Genomic DNA, 22,963 nt, shown 5'->3' with positions numbered 1-22,963 from the left:
ATTTCTAAATGTTTGAAGATGCTACACATTTTCTGATTTTTAAACATTTACTGTGCTTGGATTGAAAATCATGTGGTTGTTGACTTGTGAAAAATATATTTGCATATTTTATTATTTTTACCTTTACAAACTGATTCTCCTTGACTAGTGCTACTTTACTGTTTACTAGTTGTGTGTGACTTTGGGACAAGTTGTTTAGCAGCTCTAATCCAGAGCTTCCTCGTTTATAAACTTGAGGATAACAGTACTGACCTCCCAAAGTGATGGAGAAGATTCCACGGTGCCCCCAGGGTCAGTCTTCAGTGCTCAGCCTCAGCACCGCACCCACTCCCATGTGGGAACCAACTATTCCCAGCAATGCAGTAGTTCACACATAACTCGATGCAATTTTAACTAACGTGAAAATAAATCAGCAAGTTTGTAAATTGACTAGGACTGGAAATTTGTTTTCTGTACTTGTTAAGCCAGAATTTTAAAAAGTGAATCCCCCAACTATAATGATGTTTCATTTGCTTAGATTCCCTGACTTTTATATTGCCTTTCTCAGACGAGTTGAGAGCCCCTTATGGATATAGAATCTAATTTATTTTTTCAGCTGTCTAGAAGCTCCAGCAGGAACAGCCATCATTTTACAGATGTTAGGAGAAGCAGATGGGTGAAGTGGCTGTTTAAACTCTATCATGACGTAGGCCATAAAATAAATGAAGTAAGAGAAAGTTGTAAAAAGAAAAAACGTTATTTATAATTCTGTTGAAACATCTACCTTTTAGATCATTTTCTTAAGCATCCTTCTTCAGATAAGGTAATTTACTCTTCCCTATGAGAATACTTGAGAATAAAATTGAGTGGCCTAAAGGGCATACTCTTTATGATTTACTATTAATTGGAAATAGCATTAGAGAATTGCCTTTAATTTTGGTTTTCTGGCTTCAGTATTAGACTTATTATTGTGGAAGTTGTTTCGAAGGAGAAAGAATACTTTTAGCAGATTATATGTCTAATGAAGGAAACTTTTTGTCTCTTTTTAAAAACTATATTAAGTTATGAAAGAATTGATTTAATTTTCTCTTTGCATTTAGAATACATTTTAATTTTTTCACTGAGCATATAAATTTTGTTTTTAAATGGCTAACCCATTTAGTGTTTCTGGTTTTAAAATGAGAATAATTTCATAATCATAATTTCTGAGTTTGGCTGAATTATAGCTATTTTCTTATATTTTGTTTTGTGTTACAGTGTATGCATGTGTGAGAGAGAATGAAAGGATAAAGTTTAAAAGACTTCTCTTCTTGAAGGTAGAGGCTGTCTTAATCATGACGTTAGGAACACATGCAACAGGGCCTAGAATTAGTAATATTTTAGCTACAGCTCTCCTGGTCTAACCTCAGGTTATTGGAAAAGACTTTAGAACAACTACCATATGTATGTATGTAATGATAGGGTTGAAAATGTATGTAATAATAGGATTGAAATGTGAAAGTAGATATATTCCTTAAAAAAAATAAACCTTTTTTTCTGTGATCAAAGCATGGTGATATGTGCTGTGGGTGAGAGAAAGGAAGAGAGTAGTGAGGCCTCAAAAGGAAAAAGACAGTCTCTGCATAGAAACTTACACGTTGGTTATGGGATAAAGTGAATGGGTGGCTAGAAGAGTAATGGCTGTAATCGTGTTATTTGTATTTTAAAGAGGAATTTCATGATGAAGAACATGCTGTGTATGAGGTAAAGCTGCCTGTTGCTTAGGGTAAAAACATTTGGAAGTAACCGTCATTTCCCTACCAAAGTTTTTTTTTCTTTTTTTCTCATTTTGTTACTAAGGTTTTCGATTCTCTTCAGCTGGCCCTTTTCTTCTGTCACTATTTAGACTTTTCCTAGGCTGTCAGTTTAACATTTTTGTTGTTGAAAGTTTAAAGCAAATAGAGCATCTTATATGACTTGTGAGCGTTTTTTTTTTTTTTTTTTTTTTTTGTCAGACCCAGGTGATGTATAAGTGGATAGAGCCCAAAATCTGCCGGGAGGATCTCACAGATGCTATTAGGTTGCCCCCTTCTGGAGAGAAGAAGGATTGTCCACCTTGCAACCCTGGATTTTATAACAATGGATCATCTTCTTGTCATCCCTGCCCTCCTGGAATGTTTTCAGATGGAACAAAAGGTATGATATCAAGTGGCCCAAGAATTGGACCTTTAGCAAAGTAATCTTGTTGTACTACTGTGACCTTGTTCTAAATTGTTTTTATGGAAGAATTCTTTAAAACATATTTTCTTAGAGGCTGAAGAAGACTTGAGAAATATGATAGTGGAATTGTAAGACTGCAGTGGCTTATTTATCATATCATGAAGATAGCTTTTTATTGGCATTTTATGTAGCATCCTCTTAATGGGATGCATTTTTGCATTTGGATATTAAGAAAATTCTACCATATTAAGCACCCCTTTTCCAGTGTGTGTATGCACATGTTGATGCAAGCATAAACTGTAACTTCTGTTTCAACCTTGGAATGATAAATCTTATTTTGTGCTATAATAATAGTGAAAATCACTCACTTTGATCATGTAGCAATTAAAATAATCCCAAAGTAGAATGTTTCAAAGTGTATATTTAGGAAAATTTTAGTATTTACCAAATAATATTGAAAGTGGTTACAAAATTTGTTTTAATTTTAGTAGACAAAGATTACAATGCACTTTAGTTGCAGATATCTTGCTGTATACTTAATATCCAGAGTCCGAGAGAGAGAGAGCGAGCAAACATGAAAAAGATTTGAATGTCAAATTGACTTGGGTTTAAATCCACATCCTGCAGACTGCCAATAGTGCGATTTATCCAAGCAACTTTACCTTTTGAACTTCAATTTTCTCATCTGTAAAATTGTGGGCAGTAATGTCTAGCTCATTATTATTGAGCAGGTTATGTAAAAGTACTGTCTCCTGCAGTACTTTGGTACCAGGAAGTGTTTGCTCAATGAACGTTTCTCTCCCTCCTGCTTCTCTTACTGATGTGATAATGTGAAGTGTCCTGGGTGCATTAAAAAATGGCTGAAAAAGACCCTTTCATTTCAGTGTTGCAGTCATTAGTTTAAATTAGGTTTATTTACAAACTGAACTCTTTCCAAACCCCTCAACTTCCAGCATAATTTTTCAACATAGCCAATATTTTAATTTCAAGTAATCAGTCTGTAATTAAATAGTATAATATTCTGTTAAGTTTAATAACCACTAGGAAGGGTGAAATATTTCCTTATTTGTGAGGTGGAGGGAAGTGATTCTAAGATCACACGTAATAGAACTTGTTTCAAAATTACCTTCTTGTGGAGGGTAATTCAGTATTGGCAGTTTCTCCCAGAAATGAAGGGAAAACAATTATTTTAAAAGATTTTATATTTATGCTTTTCTTTATTGATATTAGTCAAGTGTATATGTGTATAGTACATCTAGAATTATTTTTATTCTCAGATTGCTTTTGAAAAAGTTATTAATTCTTAGTGGAATTGGTGGTCCCGTATCTTTCCTTCCCACTTCCCTCTCTGCCCATTAAAGTTTGGTAGTGCTTGGAACAGAGAAAGAGGGAGTTGTCTAGATACAGTTCAACTGTAATTGTGCGCCTGCTTGTCTCCTGTAGAATGTAGACAGTGTCCAGCAGGAACGGAGCCTGCACTTGGGTTTGAATATAAATGGTGGAATGTCCTTCCTGGCAACATGAAAACGTCGTGCTTCAATGTCGGAAATTCAAAGTGTGACGGAATGAATGGTGAGTTCAGAATCGACCCACGAGATGCATTTTGGCAGCAGAGACTCTCGGACTCAGCTCTTTAAAAACATACTAAACATGGGTATGGAGGACTTCAATCTTGTCATTAGGCTACTTGCCTGTCTTCCAGCCCTCACTTGAAAATAGTAAATGTGGTGTCACAGCCAGATGAATTTCCTATAAGATACAATATAACTATTTTGCATGTTTTTGAAGTCAGTTTTGAAGTAGATATTGAGGGTCACCATTTATGGATATAAATTCTGGGATAGATTCCAAGGGAGGTAAGGAAATACATGTGGTTTGCCATTTTGAAGAGTAGTGTGATAGCATTTCTGCTGGATTAGTTTGGCTCAGCGCTGAGCTGTGGTGAGAAGTTAAATCATCTCTGACTCCCCTTGCCTGTGAAATCTGTGAGTGTGTTTACAAATTATATGTGAACCCCACTTACTGAAAACTTGAAAATGTGGCAGGGATCTATAGGATGGTTGCTGAATTTTTTTGTTCTAATATTTTAAGTGTTTAGAGAACCTAGCACTTAGTTGTTCTGCAATATTTGTTGTTTGAATGAATGACAATATCTATGTATTTCTAAACTTGACACTGGGAGTAGGTGTTATAAATATTAGGGTTTTACACCAAAATGCATCCTTTATTTTTATCAACTTTTTAGCGATTTTTATCAGCTCACTTGTTCTCCATATTATATTTGATTATTGTGAAAAAAACCCGATGCTTTTTAATTTCATCTGTTTTAAACCAGTACGTATCCAAAGTAAACAGATTTTGGATGTAGGAAGTGAGGTGTACACATGAACACAGAGATTGACAAATAGCAGGTCCTTGAATAATGTTAATTAGATGAGTGAAAGAGGGGAAGACAAGCCTTAATATATATAAAACATCATGAAATATTCCTCTTTATTGACCAATAATCTCACTTCTAGGAAATTATCTTAAGGGAGAAGAAGAAAAAATAAATAGTTTTTACCTGACCATGAGAGTTTATGTTCCTAAAAGATCCAGTGATTGAATTCTAAGTTGAGGAAGTTAAGACCTATGGGAAAAATAAGACTGGGAAGGCCAGGGTGTTGAATGACTCTATGAAAGCATCAATACATTTGTGTGTGTGTGTGTGTGGGGGGGGGGGGGGGGGGGGGTGTATTCACTGTCTAGGAAAGATTATCTGGAACTTTTATTTGATCTTTTAGGGAACTTACTCTTCATCTACCTCTCATGACAATATTTGATTTATCCACATGCTTACTCCTTTACTTAGAGGCTATAATATAAGTTTTTACTATTTAAAAAAGTTGCTGTTTATTCATGAAGATGTTCATTGAGCATTATCTATAATAACAAAAGTTGAAATAGTCTGAATATCCAGCAATAGAATAATGTTTATGAAAGTTATGCTATAGTGACCAGATGAAATGTTATGCAAGCATTAAAAATGGCAGCCATATGGAAAACAGTTTGCCACTGTTTCAAGAATTTTGAATGTTCCCGTTCTCCAACCCATAATTCCACTTCTGGGAATGTATACCAAGGAAATGTTGCGATGTGAAGAAAAAAATCATGCACAAATATGTAGATTTTAGTGTTGTTTATAAGAGTAAAAGATAGGAAAAAACGGGCCAGCCCAGTGGCACAGCAGTTAAGTTTGCATGTTTTGCTTTGGTGGCCCGGAGTTCGCTGGTTTGCATCCCGGTGTAGGTCTGTGCACAAGTGCTTGGCAAGCCATGCTGTGGCAGGCGTCCCACGTATAAAGTACAGGAAGATGGGCAGGGATGTTAGCTCAGGGCCAGTCTTCCTCAGCAAAAAGAGGATTGGCAGCAGATGTTAGCTCAGGGCTGATGCTCCTCAAAAAGAAAAAGGGGAAAAAAAAAAAGGAAAAAACAAACTAAATATTGAAGGAGATATGATTAAATAAAATTATTATAAAAATACAACATATTGTTAAATCATTAAAATTAGATGGAGAAATGATTTTTAATGGAGAAATATTTTTGAAATAATGATAACTGGAAAAATCAGAAGACAATGCTAAATGAAAAAATCAGAAAATAAAGTAGATTATACAGTAAAATCTAAGGTATATTGAAAAAAGTGTGCACTGGAAGAAGATTGAAATTGGGAGCGGTAGGTTCCTGGAAAGTATGAATTACTTCATCTTTTTCATTTAGTTTACTATATTTAAAAATATTCTTCATGGACACACACTTTCAAAATCAGAATAACAGCAGAAAATATTGGTTTAAAAGTATGTTTATTTGACCCAATATTTTTTTTTACTGGGATTCTCTTCTAGAAAAATACAGAAAAGATTAACCAAAAATATCTTCATTATATTATCATTTATGCTAGCTAAAAGGTAAAAACAATCCAAATTGTTAAAATGGATGTGTGGTCAACAGGAGGTACGTCCTATAGAGTGAGTGATTTAGTGAATTTTTGAAATGTATCATAACTATCTACACGATAAACTATGAATTCAGTCATTAACGTATTATTGAAGTATTTATACATAAAAATGCTTATGCAATGATGCTAATTTAGAAAACCATGATACAAAATTTATCAATAAAATCTCAATGATGTAAAAACATGTGTACATCAAAAGATAGTGGGAAAAAACACCTCAAAATGTTAACAGTGGTTTTTTTCTGGGTGATGAGATGATAAGTAATTTTACTTTTCTTCTTTAAATTTTTCTGTAGCTTTCAAAATTTCATAGTAAATATAAATATGATTTCTAAAAACAAGTACATGATGGTGTGCATGGGATGTGGCATTTCAGCCTGTGGTCCGTTGATTGTTTCTGTGCAGAGGACAGACCTCCCACCGCCTTCTGTGCGCAGCTCCATCACCCTGGACTGCTGGCACTTGTTAGCATGGGTCTCTCTCGTGGTCTACTAACTCCTCAATTGAGCTTTGTTTTTTTTAACCTTATTTAAAGAAGATGGGCCCAGTCTTGTCTTTCTATCCCTAGTACATATCATGGTTCTTGGCACTCAGTAAATGCCAGTTGGGTGAATAAATATGTGAATGAATACAGAACAGGAGTTAAATTAGGGAACAATAACATATCAAACTATAAGAAAGAACTCCAGACCCCAAATCTTCTTCATTAAATAATTTGAAGTTTCTGTTTCCCATTGGTTACCTGAAGACTAGGATTTTCCAACTCAATATATTAGAATAGATAAAGACCATCTGTTTTAGTTAAAATAATTATGCCTCATTGAGAAAACTGCTGTTAGTTTTCCCATTAAATAGCTTTTATGCAAATATGTATTATTTGATTCTTCCTGGGAAATTGTATAGAACGTCCTTGTTGGTATCTGGGAGTCTACCTCTGTGTGCGATTTGCAATTGCAGTTTAAAAATAGGGAAGTTTTGTGGAAGTATTTCTAACTTTGAACATAATGGTCCTTTCTTTTCTTTTTTTTTTTAAAGATTGGCACCTGGGCTAACAACTGTTGCCAATCTTCTATTTTTTTTCCTGCTTTCGCCCCCCAAATCCCCCCCAGTACATAGTTGTATATTTTAGTTGTGGGTCCTTCTAGTTGTGGCATGTGGGACACTGCATCAGCATGGCCTGATGAGCGGTACCATGTCTACGCCCAGGATCTGAACTGGTGAAACCCCGGGCCACTGAAATGGAGTGCAGGAACTTAACCCCTCGGCCACGGGGCCAGCCCCTAATGGTCCTTTCTTTACTTTTTTTTCCTTACCTAATTTAAAAAGATTGTTGGCAATTATTAATGGAATTTTTACCAATAAAGATGACTTTTTACCATTTCCAGGTTGGGAGGTGGCCGGAGACCATATCCAGAGTGGAGCTGGAGGTTCTGACAATGATTACCTCATCTTAAACTTGCATATCCCGGGATTTAAGTAAGGAAATCCAATTCTGATTCCCTTCTATAAGAATCATCATGCCTGTTTCCCTATAGAAATAAATGAAGTAGGACTGCTTTTCTGAAATATATGAATATTGTGATGTACTTAGCAAAGGACAAGCTGTTGTTGCATAAGGAGTTACACTTAAGAATATCTATAGAATCAGTGATTGAGAAACTGTAGTTATTAATTGTTACTTAAATGAAGCTAAAAGTTTTTAACAATATTCTAATCCAAATGTTACAATAACCCTGATGCTTGGATGCTTAATAAAGAGGTCTTAGTACAAGTTGTTTGCAGGAATATCTTTTGGTTTATATATTTATTTTTCTCCCAGTTTTATCTGTGAAGTAGTATGTTACAAATTGTTTAATCCTGTTTTGCTTTAGTTCCTTATGTTGAAATTTCCCAGAAGGAGTCTTCCTCTTGCTTTAGGATGGTTGGTACTGTTTACGTCAGGAGATTCAAGCATATTACCATGGTTGTGTAGACGCTATATTAGACCTAAGGCCACAGCCATGTAGAGAGTGAGCGAGGGGAGAGTTGTGTTTGGGGGGAGCAGTAGATTAGGGGAAGAGAAGAGCATGGCTCTCAGCTTAATGGAAAAAGTAACAAGTCTGTTCCAGATTGTATTTAGAACATACTATAAATATTGCAATTTTAATCTGTCAACTAGACCACCAACATCTATGACTGGAGCCATGGGGTCTGAACTGGGAAGAATAACATTTGTCTTTGAGACCCTCTGTTCAGCTGACTGTGTTTTGTACTTCATGGTGGTAAGTGAAAGAGTGGCTTTCAAAGGCGGATTTCTAAGCTTAGCATTCTCCTTCAAGTGTGAATTTATTCATGCAATTTGGGATAAGAATCCAATTTTTCTTCCTATTATTAAGGCCTTCCAAAAACATTTAAAAATGTTGGAAGAAGTCACTAAGAATTGTGCAATGAAGCCCACAAAGAAGGCATTAATTCCGAGTGGGGAGGACTGCGTGTGGGGACCTGGGTGACTGACAGAAGCCAGGGAATATTGATCTGTTAGAAAATTCCTTCAGAACAATATGCCACCAGCAGAATGAAAATTCTCCCCTAATAACCATTCAGCAATTCAAACTATCAGGAAGGAAAAACGTGTCTTAGTATGAAAATATGTATTAATAAGTGAGGGCAGGAAGATAATGGAGGTGTAGAACACTGGGAAGAAAGAAAACTTCCTTGTTAAACTTAATAAATGTAGACAGAACTTTACTATGTTCATGTCATAATTTTGCCAATTTTTTTCTTGCACATTTTTTTATTTGTCCTATAAATGTCAACTCTTAGCTTGAGAAACATAGCAATACTGAATTTACTAAGACTTCATGTGGGTATTAGAAGATTGTTGGCTAAGAATTTAGCATTCTGCTTAAGTAGTGACTTCATAGACATGATTCGTTTTTTCCCAACGATCCTTTAGTAGCTAGTTAATAGTCCATAAACAGTTTCCTCCATGATATACAAGATATATGGAGATTTAAATATTTATTCGTGATTACTAATAGCTTAAATGAAGGCAGATTATTTTGTTGTGGTGAAAAATGGACTTTGTGGTAGTAAAATAAGATCATGAATAATCATCAATACATCCATGTATTACACCACAAATAAACAATGTCTTCAGTTCTCCCAGCTCCGCCTCCTTATTTCTTTAATCTGTTAATTCTTCTTCACATTCAGTGCCATTGCTGAAGTTCAGACTCATTATCTCTCAACAGTAGTCTCCTATCTGTTCTTCTTATCTCCATTCTTTCATTCATACTACTGTCCAAATTATCTTTGTAAACAGAAAAACAATGGTAGAGGCATCCACAAAAAAATCTACCCCCTTACCCTCAGTGGCTGCTTATTGCCTACGGCAGTGGTTCTTAAAGTGTGGTCCTTGGACCAGCATCATCAACATCATCTGAGAACTTTCTAAAGATGAAAATTTCTGAGCCCCATTCTAGTCTTAATGAGACTCTGGAGATGGGGCCCAGCAATCTGTATTTTAGCACGCCTGGATGGTGGTTCTGATACACACTGAAGTTTGAGACCCAATCGCCCGTGAATACACTTAAAAGTCCTTAGCATGGGATCTGCATGGCTTTTTGTACTCTCTGCCCAGACTTTGCAAACCTACTTACTACTTACCACTCTTTAGACACCCTGAATTTGTTAGTGAAACGTCCTGTACTTTTTCGTGTCTCATGCCTTGACACTCTAAGCTAAAATGACATTCTTCCTTTTGCTCTTTTGTCTGGTGAACTCCATTCATACTTCAAGGGCAGCTCAAACTTCACCTTTTCTGGGAAGCTTTTTCTTATTTCTTTCAGTAAAGTTAACCGCTCTCTCCAGGGTGCTCCTAAAACCCTTGAGAAAAACTCTATTTTAATTATGTGAATGTATTTATGTTTTTGTCTTTCTCACTTGACCAAGCATTCCTGAGGGTAGGGATCACAGATATTTGTTTTGGTAAATCACTCTTAGAGTTTTTAGCTTATAGCAGAATCTATTAGTTTTATTTCCACTGTGTGTGATTTGGTCTCCTCATAGGATTTTTTTGAGATATCAGTTAAGTAGCATATAAAAATACCTTCAAAATCATGTAGTACATTTACAAATGTAAGGTGGTGTTACTTGCAGTAATGCAATAAAGTCCATTTATTATTGGAATAAACATCCAGAAAGATGGCGTTTAACAAAGCACTAACTGTATATTATGAGCTCCTTTTAGAAAGTGACACATATGATGATTTGGTTGTTTGATAATATGGGGGATTCTGTAATGTATGACAAGGACATGCTGTTATTCCTATCTGTGGCATGAACTTAAGACACATCTTATAGCATATTTGATCACTTTATAATGTTTGACTCCTATGTCATAGGAGAAACATATCTTGAGCTCTTGCCACCATCTTGTTAACTTGTTATCAACCAGATTACTAACAGAAACCCATCCAAATTCCTCAGTCCTCTATATGGTTTCTGCAGGGAAGACTAATTAGAAAATTCAGGTTTAACCTTGGTTTTCATTTCAAATAACTTATATGTGTATTGTATTATTTGGTTGACATTATGTTTGGTATCTAACCATGTTAATGACAGCATATTGGTTAGAATGTCAGACATTTGTATAATAGTCTAAATAGTGAATTTAGCTAAAGATAGCAGAAATAAAATACATAAGTTAATCCTTTTGGAATTCAAGTGTAAGCAAAAGAATGTTTCATGAACAAATAACATTCTTGTTAATCTGTACTTGGGGAAGCCTGGAAGTTGCAAGTGTAATTCAGGGGGAGCTTAGAATTCCTGTGCAAGAGCTACTTATCAGAATCTTTCAAGGAAAGATGCAAATAGAAAGCCTTGCTATTCTATGAGGATCCTAGAAATTTACTGTGAGAAGTTTGAGAAATTGTTTTCCCTTCTAAGTATATTTGCTAAGCTAGAGTAACACACACACTCTACTCCCCCTAAAAACTCCCTTAAACATTTGAGACCTCTTTCAGGTTATATTGACAATGTGATTGATATATTGTAATTACTAAGCTAGTGAGTGCTTGTGTAGACTTGAAGGGAAGTTTTGAGAGCTTTAGGATTACATGGTCTATACATAAATATTCACAAATCCTATAGGGTTTACTGTAAATACAAACACGTATTTGTAATGTATGTTAACACTGAGTTTCTGATTTTTGGTATGTATTTCTTCTATGTTTTAGGATATTAATAGAAAAAGTACTAACGTGGTGGAATCATGGGGTGGCACCAAAGAAAAACAAGCTTACACCCATGTCATCTTCAAGAATGCGACATTTACATTTACGTGGGCATTCCAGAGAACTAATCAGGGTCAAGATGTAAGTTCCAAGCACTTTTCTTTTTTTTTTTTTTTTAAAGATTTTATTTTTTCCTTTTTCTCCCCAAAGCCCCCCGGTACATAGTTGTGTATTCTTCGTTGTGGGTTCTTCTAGTTGTGGCATGTGGGACGCTGCCTCAGCGTGGTCTGACGAGCAGTGCCATGTCCGCACCCAGGATTCCAACCAACGAAACACTGGGCCGCCTGCAGCGGAGCGCGCGAACTTAAACCACCGGCCACGGGGTCAGCCCCCTCCTTTTTTTTTTTTTTTTTTTTTAAATGTAAAAATGATGTTAAACATAAAAATGAATCCCCAGTGGGGATTCATACAAAGTTATCACTCAAATCTACTGGAGGAAAAGACTTAGCTTTTTATTGATGTGGAATCAGTCATTTGGTTATGGAGTGGATGAGTCTAAAAATGGTATTTTTTTGTTTGTTTTTTGACAGCAAGAAGGTATGAAATGGAATAAAACAATGTATCTGAATTGTTCTACACTTTGAACAAATGTAGTTGCTGAAAGCTTAAGAGAAAGAAAATCTAATTTTGTATTTACTGTATTTAAAGACTTACTTTTAAAGCTTTCTGAGACTTTGAGAAGGCTAGTGAGTTTCTTTCTCTTTGTCTGAATGATCTGACATTTGTCCAGGTCATTACAGTAATGTCTCCTTTTACAGACAGGATGTTGTGTATGTACACATGCACATGATTGGGTTAACGTACAGCATTATTTACTCTCTTACTTTCCTTGCTAGACTAGACCTTATTCCTCCCTTAAGTAAATTCCATTGTATGTTTCAATAGTAGCAGGACTGTTATTTTTGTGGATCTCCATAGACGTGACCTTCCCAAGGTGAAAACAAGGTAAACCACTTGTTCAGAAGCTGCTTTTAAAGCTTTGGTGGCAAATGTAGAGCATTTTCTCTTTCCTCTTCAGGCTTTTACTGGGGAGCCCACTCCCCAGATTTTTCTTGATTCCAATTGTTTTTTACGAGTGTTGAGATTACCATCATGTGGGGCATGAACATGCTGTGGAATCCTACCTCTTTTGTCTCTTCCCTAGACGAAAAGCATTAGGTAGTCCAGGGTGATGCTGCTCTGTACTGATACAGTGATGCCTTCTGCTTGATGAAAACTAGACTTTAGTTGACTCAGTGTCATAAGAAGGAAAAGTATAGTAAGACCCTGGTTTTTGCTCTCTGTTTTGCATCCTTTCAGTAGAAATCAGAGTACACTGGTTAGGGAAAGTACTAAAGAGGGAGAGGAATGCCCAAAGGAGTGGTGTGATTTCATCAATATTACACAGTGTATAGGTGAGGACAAGAGCTCTAAGAGTAGAACTCCAAGACTTACTGATCACTAGTCCAAGGCTTTTCCATGCTGCAAACAGCCTATTGTATCATTGCATTTAGGCTCATATCTCAGTAAACAATGATGATAGATAAAGTTGCTCCTCTATTAAACCATACCTGTTTTTCCAGATGTAAAGTTTATAAATATGCCTGAGTTGTACCAATTCTGACATATCTCATGGTGATTGTGGCAAAACACCTGGAACTCAATTACTGTGGAAACTAGCTTCTAGTGTTAAGATTTAAGATTTTTTGAGAAAAAAGAACCAAAAAGGAATAATATTAATCCATTGTCAGTTATAAACTGTTAGCCTGGAATGCTCTGCTTAGTTATTTTGGTGATATCAATATGAAACAATCTGGTTGTACAACTAAGTCCCAAGGCAGAAGTCATTACTTTCTGCTTTCTTTTTAGAATAGACGGTTCATCAATGACATGGTGAAGATTTATTCTATCACTGCCACTAATGCAGTTGATGGGGTGGCGTCCTCATGCCGTGCCTGTGCCCTCGGTTCTGAACAGTCGGGCTCATCGTGTGTCCCCTGCCCCCCAGGCCACTACATTGAGAAAGAAACCAACCAGTGTGAGGAGTGTCCACCTGACACCTACCTGTCCATACATCAGGTCTATGGCAAGGAGGCTTGTATTCCATGTGGGCCTGGGAGTAGAAGCACTCAGGTGAGTGAGTCTGTACTTTAGTCACCCCCAGGAAAGCACATTTTAATAGAGAAACTCAAAAGTTCTCTTTAATGTGTCTGCAGGAGCTGTAAAGTTGCTAGTTATATTTATAAATGACTTTTTCATTTCTTTTCTTGTTTTCTCTCTTCATGTATTTATTGCACACTTAATATGTGCCATGAAAGTGCTAGTTGCTGGGGACATAAAATATTAAGAAAAACACCTAAATAAGATGCTTTCCAAAAGTACTAAAATTGATTTCTTGCATATTCTGTTAAGGTGGAGCAAGTAAACCCCCTCTGTAGGTTGGCTGTAGGAGTATATGGAGAGCAGCAGGCATATCTTAAAAAATTTTAAGGGCAAAAGTTGATGCTATGTTATGGGTGAAGGAGAAAATTATTTTGTTGTCTGTTTAAAGTGGCATAACAGGGACTTTTAGCTATTTGTTAAAATACCTTTCTACAAGAAACTAACCTTAGAATAACTTTACTCTTACTTTAAAAAAATTCTAAATCTTCTGAATTTTGCCCAGGAAAATCTGGTTAGTGTTTAGAAATTCTCTATATTAATATGGTAAAATATATTATAACCAAGACAAAATTACTGAAATAGGTTTTAAACCTAGAGCTTTTTTGAAATACATTTTTCATAGCTGCTAATACTTTGTTTCCTGCTCTGTGTGTGTGTGTGTGTGTGTGTGTGTGTGTATATATATATGTATATATACATATATATATATATTTTTTTTATGTTTTTAATCAAAGGACCACTCAGTTTGCTATAGTGACTGCTTTTTCCACCATGAAAAGGAAAATCAGAGTTTGCACTATGACTTCAGCAACCTCAGCAGCGTGGGGTCGTTAATGAATGGTCCCAGCTTTACCTCCAAAGGAACAAAATACTTCCATTTCTTCAATATCAGTTTGTGTGGGCATGAGGTGAGTGCTGGCTGTCAAGGTGAGATGGAGCTATGTTTCAACTCTGATTGAGTTGATATTTTCTGTGTTGATGGACCAATAAAATCGCTATGGAAACTAACAACCAAATGTCAGAAGCTGAGCTTTGAAAGCTTCAGTCCTCTGTTGCCTCCTTGCATGTTGGCATTTTTCTTCACCGGGAGCAACCTTGTCTGGTTCTCAGTCCATCAAAGCACTTATCCAATCAGTTGAACCCCAAAGCTTGGAGTTACGGTGTAAGTGCTTTGAGGATCTTTTATTTTTGTAAAACTGGATCAGATTTGTCAATCCTACCTATTTTTTAGGCAGGCAGTTATGGTTTGATAAAGTTTTTACTCTTATTTATGCTGTTGATTTTGTGTTTTAAAAAGAAAATGACTTCCAAGAGGAAGTTTGTCCAAAAATAAAAAGGAGGTAAGCAGGGGACAAATGTCAGTTCATCAGGTAGGCTCTGCTAATAAATAATAAGAGGATTCTATTTCGTATGGGAAGAAGCAGAACCTTAAGTAATACTGGTAATGAAGAGAGTTACAGAACTATATGTTCAATGTTTTTGTGGGCATATGAGGTTGGGAAGTATGTATACATACATACCATTAACAAAGCAAAAATATACTAAGGCATTTCTTCCATGTCTCTTTCCATATTAACTCCATAGTATCTCTAATGGTGTACCATATGAGATGTTGTGCCAAACTTTTTGCAAAGGAAATCAAAAGAAATCTGATGACCACAGAAGTTTTCAAACAAAAAGATCTATAGATTTTACATGGTATGACATTTGTCTTGTCCTGATTTTACATAGGTGATTTGACACTCTATTGGTTACTCACTCGGTTCACTCAATAAATAAATATATATTAAATATCTGTTATGTTAAATCCTGTGTAAGGCAGTGAATAAGAGTAATTCCATTATATATCACACTTCTTCTCAATCTCATTTCTGTGTTACCACTGTCTATTCTTCAATATTCTCTTCTCTTCTGTCTTCTCCCTCTTTCTTTCCTTTATATTCTTGTTTATTTCCTTTTATTGTCTTTTTTCCTTTTTCTTTCCTCAGTTGCTCTCTGATCTTTTTCATTGTTTCTATCTTTTCTGGCTTCAACGATTTAATTTAAGCTTAGTAAAAATATATTACACCTGTATTGCGGTGAGAAGGCTTGGTGGAGGGAGAAAATTTTATAGGTTAGGATTGCTAGCTGCATTAAGAAAGAGAAATCTGTATTCTTTATGTCCATCTGTGCACACCCTACATTTAAGACCAATAAAATGGTGTTCCTATTTTCCTTTATATATTTCTTCACAGAAATTATTAAGCAAGCTGTAGTCCCTTTGCAGTGGGACTATAGTATATTTAAACATCCTATAGTTAAATGATCTTCCAATTTTTATAAATTATATCTTACAAATGATTAAAAAATAAACCTCTGTATTCCCGTCAACTTACTGTGCAGGTAAGCAGATACGCATCATTAAATATAACAGTAGATGTTTAAATACACTTGTAGCGACCAACTGTTGAGAATTTAGATGTTGTCCTAGGATTTTGCTGCAATATGGCTTTTACGCTTTCTTCTTCAGCCTTCACATTACCTTTCTGCCCCACATAGGCCTATAAAGGAGAAGGGAGAGCAAGTCTTTTTTCTTGGCATTAAAACCTTCACCAGAAGTTTTCTGGCCTTTGTGTATGCAGTGTTATCCTCTGAATTGAAGGTTTTGTAGATGACTTTTATTTCCTTGAGTTAGGTGGCTTTCATCCAGCACACATGATGCTTATAGTTGGAGGAGTGGTGCAGCTTTGAATTACTATATTCATTATAACTTCAGTGACTCTCAACCCTAGTTGAATATTGGTATTGCCTCAGAGCTTTTAAAGAGTACTTGTGCCTGGGCCCCACACCAGATCAATTAAATCAGAATCTCTGTGGCGAGGAGAGAGCCACTGCTCTCCTAGAGTTGTTAGCTGTCTGAGATGCAGTTTAGCAACTGATTCTTCAATAAAACCTCTTTATGACTTTGTTTTCCTAGGGGAAGAAGATGGCTCTCTGTGCCAACAATATAACTGACTTCACAGTAAAGGAAATGGTGGCAGGGTCAGATGATTACACAGGCTTGGTGGGAGCATATGTATGCCAGTCAACTATTATTCCTTCTGAAAGTAAAGGTTTCCGAGCAGCCTTATCATCACAGTCCATCATTCTGGCAGATACATTTTTAGGTAAGCTTCAGTTGGTTCCTATATGCATACATATATTTATTCTAAAATTATGGTACTGGTAACTTGCCATTGCATTGGTGTTTACCATAGATGATTAAGGCTCACAGGTAATTCTAAATCATCACTTTGTAACACGGTTAAAAAGCCCCTGCAAGTGAGGTCTATTGATCAATCTCAGGACAAGAATCCTCTGAATTTGTGTATTAACTCATACGTGATAAGAACTTTCCTGAAAGTCTGTGCCTTTCGTCAGATTTTCTAGGAGTTTAAGAGACAGAATAATTTTAAAAACCAAAACTATAAACAAAAGAAGAACAGTAAACAAACATAATATAAACCTAAATCATAATATCTGCCACCAGTTTTCATGATCTTTTCTCATACCAGAAGTAAGCTGGTGACAAGTAGCAAGGGTGAATGTGCTAAATTTTATTCCCCACCTGCCCTTTCTGTCTCTGTGATCTGGAAGGTATAGGGAAGTTTTAAGAAGAACTCAGTTCCCTGTTTAGTGATTCTTAGGGATAAAGTTCATTACAGCCTCTAGGATGGGGATTAGGAATCTAACAAGGCATATAACTGTCTAACAATTTAACAAGCTTCTTAGGTGATTCTATTGTGCAGCCAGATTTGAGAACCATTGCTATAGACTCTAGAGGAACTTAGCTTTAATTTTCAGCACCAAGGTCAGTTACTGAGCTTGTGCTCAGCATCAGAGCTAGATGTCAGAAGCCAAGATTACTGTTATTGCTTGCATTTTGGCTCTGCCATCATTTTGCCTACAAGAGATGGGAAAAATGCCTTACTTTTAGATTACTTACTTCTAGATTAAACAAATTTTGGAGTTATTTTCAGGAAATTATTTGGGCACAAAAATTTTTGTTTTGTCAAGTATGGCTGTACTGAATGCGAATGAAAATCTGTATTAGCAAAATAGCCCAGCTCACTTGACAAAACTCATCAGAAGAATGAGAATTTTAATAGTAGATTGTTGAAATGTTAAAACTTGGATGGGCTTTAGAAGATCACCTAAATTATTGCGTACATTTTGCAGATTCAGAGCATAAGAATCAGGGAAGTGAAAGTGACTTAAAAATTACAAAGCTAGCAAATAGAATCTTTTTTTTAATTCTGGAGACTTTGGAAAGGTTCTTACTGTTACCATGAATGCATTAATTTAATAAAATATTTCTGGGAAAATGACAGCATCAAAGTAAAGTTATTTTCTATTCCGATATACAGAGACTAAATAAACCTAATTTTCCCATATTGCTTAATAGTTTCTTTTTTATTGTCATCTAGGAGTGACAGTTGAAACCACATTGCAGAATATTAATATAAAAGAAGATATGTTCCCAGTTCCACCTAGCCAAATACCAGATGTGCATTTCTTTTATAAGTAAGTGAAGATACTGCTTTCCTTGACTATTTTTTTAATCAAAAGAATGTCACTTCAGGGTGCCTATCGTAGTGGCTTACACTTAATAGATAATCAGTAAGTGGTTCCTAAATGAAAGACTTAGTAAAAAGTGGGAAACATGGACTATTTTGAAAGCATTATGTAATTTATCTCATATAATCTTTTAAATTAGGCAGTAAAGAGACTCTACGTCATTGTCTAAGCAGTGATTTCTTTTTGTAATTCACACATCAAAACATCATTCTAAGTAGATATGACCTCTATTCCTTAAAACCTTTTTTAATCATAATTTTGATTATAATTACAACAGCTTTATTGAATACCTCGGTGATAGCTTATCATTTTACCTGGGAAAACAATCAACTTTTCACAGACAGTGAAAGTAAATGAGTTCAGTTTGTATTAAAATTCTAAATTAGTGAACTCTGATACATTTTTATTTTTCATTTGCTCGTAGAGTGTGGAAGTAATCATACACAGGACGTTTTGTCTTTGTCATCTGTGTCATGGCTGTTTTGTAAAACGACATTTGCCTTACAACAGGTCTTCTACAACTACAACCTCCTGTGTTAATGGCCGATCAACCGCTGTGAAAATCAGATGTAATCCTGCTAAACCAGGAGCAGGAGTGCTTTCAGTCCCCAGGTATTCTTATCTCTAGATGATTATTCCACATTTGTACTTATTATGAGGAAGCAAAACTCTCCAGAATCTGACTGTTTTAAAACATATTCTCTATGGATGTAAAGCAGAAAGAGAAAAGAATATGTCGGTTTTTGTTGTAGGGTTGTGCTGAGTGCCTTTCAAGAGGAATAGGTCCATGCCCAATCTTAGTACTTCTCAAGCTCCTCAATGACGTATTCTCGTCCTGTTTGCCTGAGTGTCTAATTCTCTTGAAAATTACTTAAGTAATACTTAATTATACTGTTTGTATCCTTGTATTTATTCTTACTGTTTAGGCTTAAGTTCCTTGAGAGCTGGATTAGGAACTTTCCTAGATTGTAGTTCTTTAATAATTAACTATCTTGGTGATCTAGAGTAAGTGATATAACCTCTGAGTTACAGTTTCTTTTTCTGTAAGTGGATGTGGGCCAGGGTAGATAATTTGTACAATCCATTTCCAGCTCTTCAGTTTTCTGATTAATGGTGGCAGGCTCACTAAGGTAGAGTCTGACCTGTAGAATATACATAATACAATTCATCTAATTTATTGGCATTGAGGCAACAGCTCTCCACAGGCCAGATCTGATTAATACAGGCCACATTGGGTGGGAACACTAGGAGAAAGTAAGTGATTTCATAGACTAAGAGAACTATCAACTTAAATAAAGCCTGCTTTCATGGCATGAGTGACACTTAAATGTCTGATGAATTTTATTTTTCACAGTTATTCATTGTTTTGTATATAGATAATTTATTTCCAGGCTTTTTAGGGTTAAGGTACTTTTAAATCACAGTATGGTTTGCAGATTTTTTTCCATCAAGGTAGCAAAAGTATATATTTTTAAAAAGAAAATGAGTTTCACAACAACCCTTGAGAGATTTTAAACTACCCTGCTTATGTGATATCAGGATTGGGAATCAGTGGTCTAAGCAATGCTTCACCTTCTTGGGCTTCTTAAAAATAGTTACAGTGGTAACATGGTATTGTGGGCTTATTAGGGGCATAAAGGCACACTACTATTAACCTCTACCAACTATGTTTCTCTGGTTTTCATATATTTACGAATTAATTTTTCTTTTCACCTTTTCAAGGTGAGAGAAGAATGTGATGAGAGGAGTACATAATAAAAGGTAATAGATATCAGTGAAAGACACAGAGGGAGTCTGATGCTCACAGACGTAGCATGGTGAAGGATCCCTATGCCAGCATTGAAGCTGGAGTCAAGGCAGCAAACCACACTTTCTTTACAGAAGGTGTGTTCAAAGATTTCTTCATCATTCTCCCATATCCCATAAAAGAGCCTTGAGTTCAGATGCTTCTTCTGTTTACTGTAGCACATCAGAGGTCATTTTTTGGACCTTGCAGATAACCTCTCAGGGTCTAGCCTCTAGGAGCCTACCTTGATGGCTTCCAAAGCTGCTGCCAGGTTTCTGACTCAAGCAGATAATGTTACTAAAGATTAGGTCTGTCCTTTAGAAAACGTATCACTCTAACTCTCCCAAGTTGGGTTCTGATGTTTTAATGTAACAAAAAAAATAGTCTCATGATGTTAAATGATGACATCTAGAAACTGAGTTTTTCCTTGGAGGAGAGGATAAGTTAAGTTTCTCCTGTGACCTCTAGCACTTTTTTTTCTGTTTAGGGAACTTAACTGTCCTTGCCAGGGTTTCTCAAGATCATCGGCGGCAGAACACCTTGGAGTGTCAATTTTAAAATAGATTTCTGAGCCTTCCCTAAAACCGAAAGAATCTCTGAGTGTTGAGCACAGGAATTTTATTAAAAACACAAAGACAATTCTGGAGCATATTAAAATTTGAGAACCATTAGTCTTAACCAACATTTTGGAGATTTGGCTTGTTTTTTTCTGAGACAGATTCTCCAACATTGTTCTGCCTTTTAGTTTTCTGAAAAGCTAATTTAAAATGGCATGGTCTACAAGGTGGAATCCTTCACCCATATTTAGATACAATTTTATTTATAATTATGATGCACACTGAAGTTTGAGGACCACTGCATTAGGGAATTGCTGGAACCTCACAGCCTAAATGTGCAGGCCTTGTTCTTTCTTGACTCAATTTCCCATAAGGCCACAAGGGGGAGCTCTAGGATCACAACATGAAAAACAGCAGCTTGGCCTGAAATAATTAGAATTTTTTTAGCTATAGGACTGAATAAAGATTTCCTACTAACAGTATAGAAATGTTAACAGAGCCAGGTTTCTTGCGCTACTTCTGAAGAGGACTTACTTTGCATTTTTTTTGGAGCTTTAATTCTCTGGGAGAGAGAGGAAGGTGCTAACCAAGCACTTGCCTTGAGACGTTTCATATGCTGACCAAGAGGTCTCACAAGAGAGCCTTTGGGAGTTCAGAAAAGATGCTACTTCCAGGAATTCTCCTCTCTTGGCTGAGAATCTTGGGCAACCAGGCAAAGGTGACTTCAGTAGTAGTAATGTTGTTTGGGACTCTGTATCTTGGTGACCTGGGAAAAAGTCACAAGACTCCTGGCCCTGGGAAAATGAGACTATCTTAACAGAAAGTGAATGGGACAGGAGAAAAGGGAAAATATGTGTTTTCTGTGTATCTCATGTGAAATTTAGAGGGAGCAGCAAAGCATCCGGGCTGCCTACTAGTCTGCAATTGGAAACTCCACCTGTCTGTTTTGTCTGGCAAACACAGTTGGTTTCTAATTCCATAAAATGTCTGGAGGGTGTGAGACATTTTAGATAAAAACTTAACAGCATGATGTCTGTGGCAGATGAAATCTGAGAGCTGGAGTGGACTTTTGAGATTATCTGGTGAAGTTTGCACCTTGGCCAGAGGATAAATTGCTACCACAATAGATCACTAATACCCTAGATAGATCCCCTCCCAGCCTCTGCCTGAAAGGCTTCCCAAACCACTAATCACAATCCTAGGTAGTTAGAGGAATTGAAGGTTCTGCTTTCATTTGGAAAAATTTAGACCTAACCATCATGTCCAGAGAGCTCTTTCAGGGGGTCGGCCCCATGGCATAGCGGTTAAGTTCACACACTTTGCTTCGGTGGCCCAGAGTTTGCAGGTTCAGATCCTGGGCACAGACCTATGCACTGCTCATTAAGCCATGCTGTGGTGGTGTCCTACATACAAAAAATAGAGGAAGATTGGCACAGATGTTAGCTCAGGGACAATCTTCCTCACCAAAAAAAACCCCCCAAGAAAAACCAATGTGCTCTTACAAAAACATGAGAAATTTCTGTTAGTGAAAATGTTATAAAAAAGCTGCATTAGAAAATGGGCAGGGGGAACCACTTTTACTCTGATAATGGAGATGGCATAGCACATTAGAGATCCCTGAGGCAGACCCATTTCCTTTACACAGTAAGAAGCGCTGAGGACCCAGCTGCATAGCAATGGAGTAGCACAGTCAAGATGGAATGATTTCCTGTGTCTATTCTGTTCTTGCCGTCATGTTTTCATCTTGCCTTTTTTTTTGTGTATGTGTGAGGAAGATTGTCCCTGAGCTAACGTCTGTGCCAATTGTCCTCTACTTTTGTATGTGGAATGCCACCACAGCATGGCTTGACGAGCAGTATGTAGGTCTGTACCCAGTATCCAAACCTGCCAGACCTGGGCCGCCAAAGTGGAGCCTGCGACCTTAACTACTGTGCCACTGGGCTGGCCCTTCATCTTGCCATCTTTTTCCCTCCAATTCCTCATAGGCAAAGATTTGCAAAGATGCACACTAAGCAAAGAGGCAAATAATCTTGTTTATCCAAGGAGTAATGCAACTGATCTGGAAGTTATTAGTGCCTTCTTAAAAGTGAGTCATTACTCCTCAAACAGAGTCTTCTTTATTAATGTTATGAGTTAGAGGAAAATCATCAATCATTCTCTCTTTTCTCTCTCTCTCTTAACTTATGACTATATTTAATTGCTTGGATAGTTTATAGATCAGTCTAAAACTGTTTTGCCAAAACCTCCTTCAAAATCCGAATTGCTCTTCCTTATAAACCTGGGCTCTGAGATGCTGTATCCACAGAAGGGATGCTTCACGCTTCTGCCTTGATAGTGTTCAGAGGGCGAATATGCCGGAGTTTGTTCCGGGCCCTGATTTGGAGTGTCTCTATCAAAGTCATCAGTTCTCTTGGGTGCTAGTGTAGTGCTTT

General features: G+C 36.5%; 1 protein-coding gene across 3 annotated transcripts in view; it reads left to right on the top strand.

Moving 5' to 3' along the window:
* ELAPOR2 (endosome-lysosome associated apoptosis and autophagy regulator family member 2) overlaps positions 1 to 22,963 on the top strand; it is a 159,653-nt gene that overhangs the window by 111,081 nt on the left and 25,609 nt on the right. For all 3 annotated transcript variants that reach the window (XM_046669016.1, XM_046669017.1, XM_046669018.1), the window contains 10 exons: positions 1,974 to 2,154; positions 3,622 to 3,750; positions 7,560 to 7,650; positions 8,333 to 8,435; positions 11,394 to 11,531; positions 13,299 to 13,562; positions 14,327 to 14,500; positions 16,549 to 16,738; positions 18,038 to 18,134; positions 18,699 to 18,800. In XM_046669016.1, the coding sequence (XP_046524972.1) occupies positions 1,974 to 2,154; positions 3,622 to 3,750; positions 7,560 to 7,650; positions 8,333 to 8,435; positions 11,394 to 11,531; positions 13,299 to 13,562; positions 14,327 to 14,500; positions 16,549 to 16,738; positions 18,038 to 18,134; positions 18,699 to 18,800 (1,469 nt within the window). The remainder of the gene's footprint in view (positions 1 to 1,973; positions 2,155 to 3,621; positions 3,751 to 7,559; positions 7,651 to 8,332; positions 8,436 to 11,393; positions 11,532 to 13,298; positions 13,563 to 14,326; positions 14,501 to 16,548; positions 16,739 to 18,037; positions 18,135 to 18,698; positions 18,801 to 22,963) is intronic.

Source organism: Equus quagga, chromosome 8, assembly GCF_021613505.1.
Source record: "Equus quagga isolate Etosha38 chromosome 8, UCLA_HA_Equagga_1.0, whole genome shotgun sequence".
In the NCBI taxonomy this organism is placed as follows: Eukaryota; Metazoa; Chordata; class Mammalia; order Perissodactyla; family Equidae; genus Equus; species Equus quagga.
The sequence above is the reverse complement of the archived record's forward strand: the minus strand, read 5'-3'. Positions and strand labels throughout refer to the sequence as shown.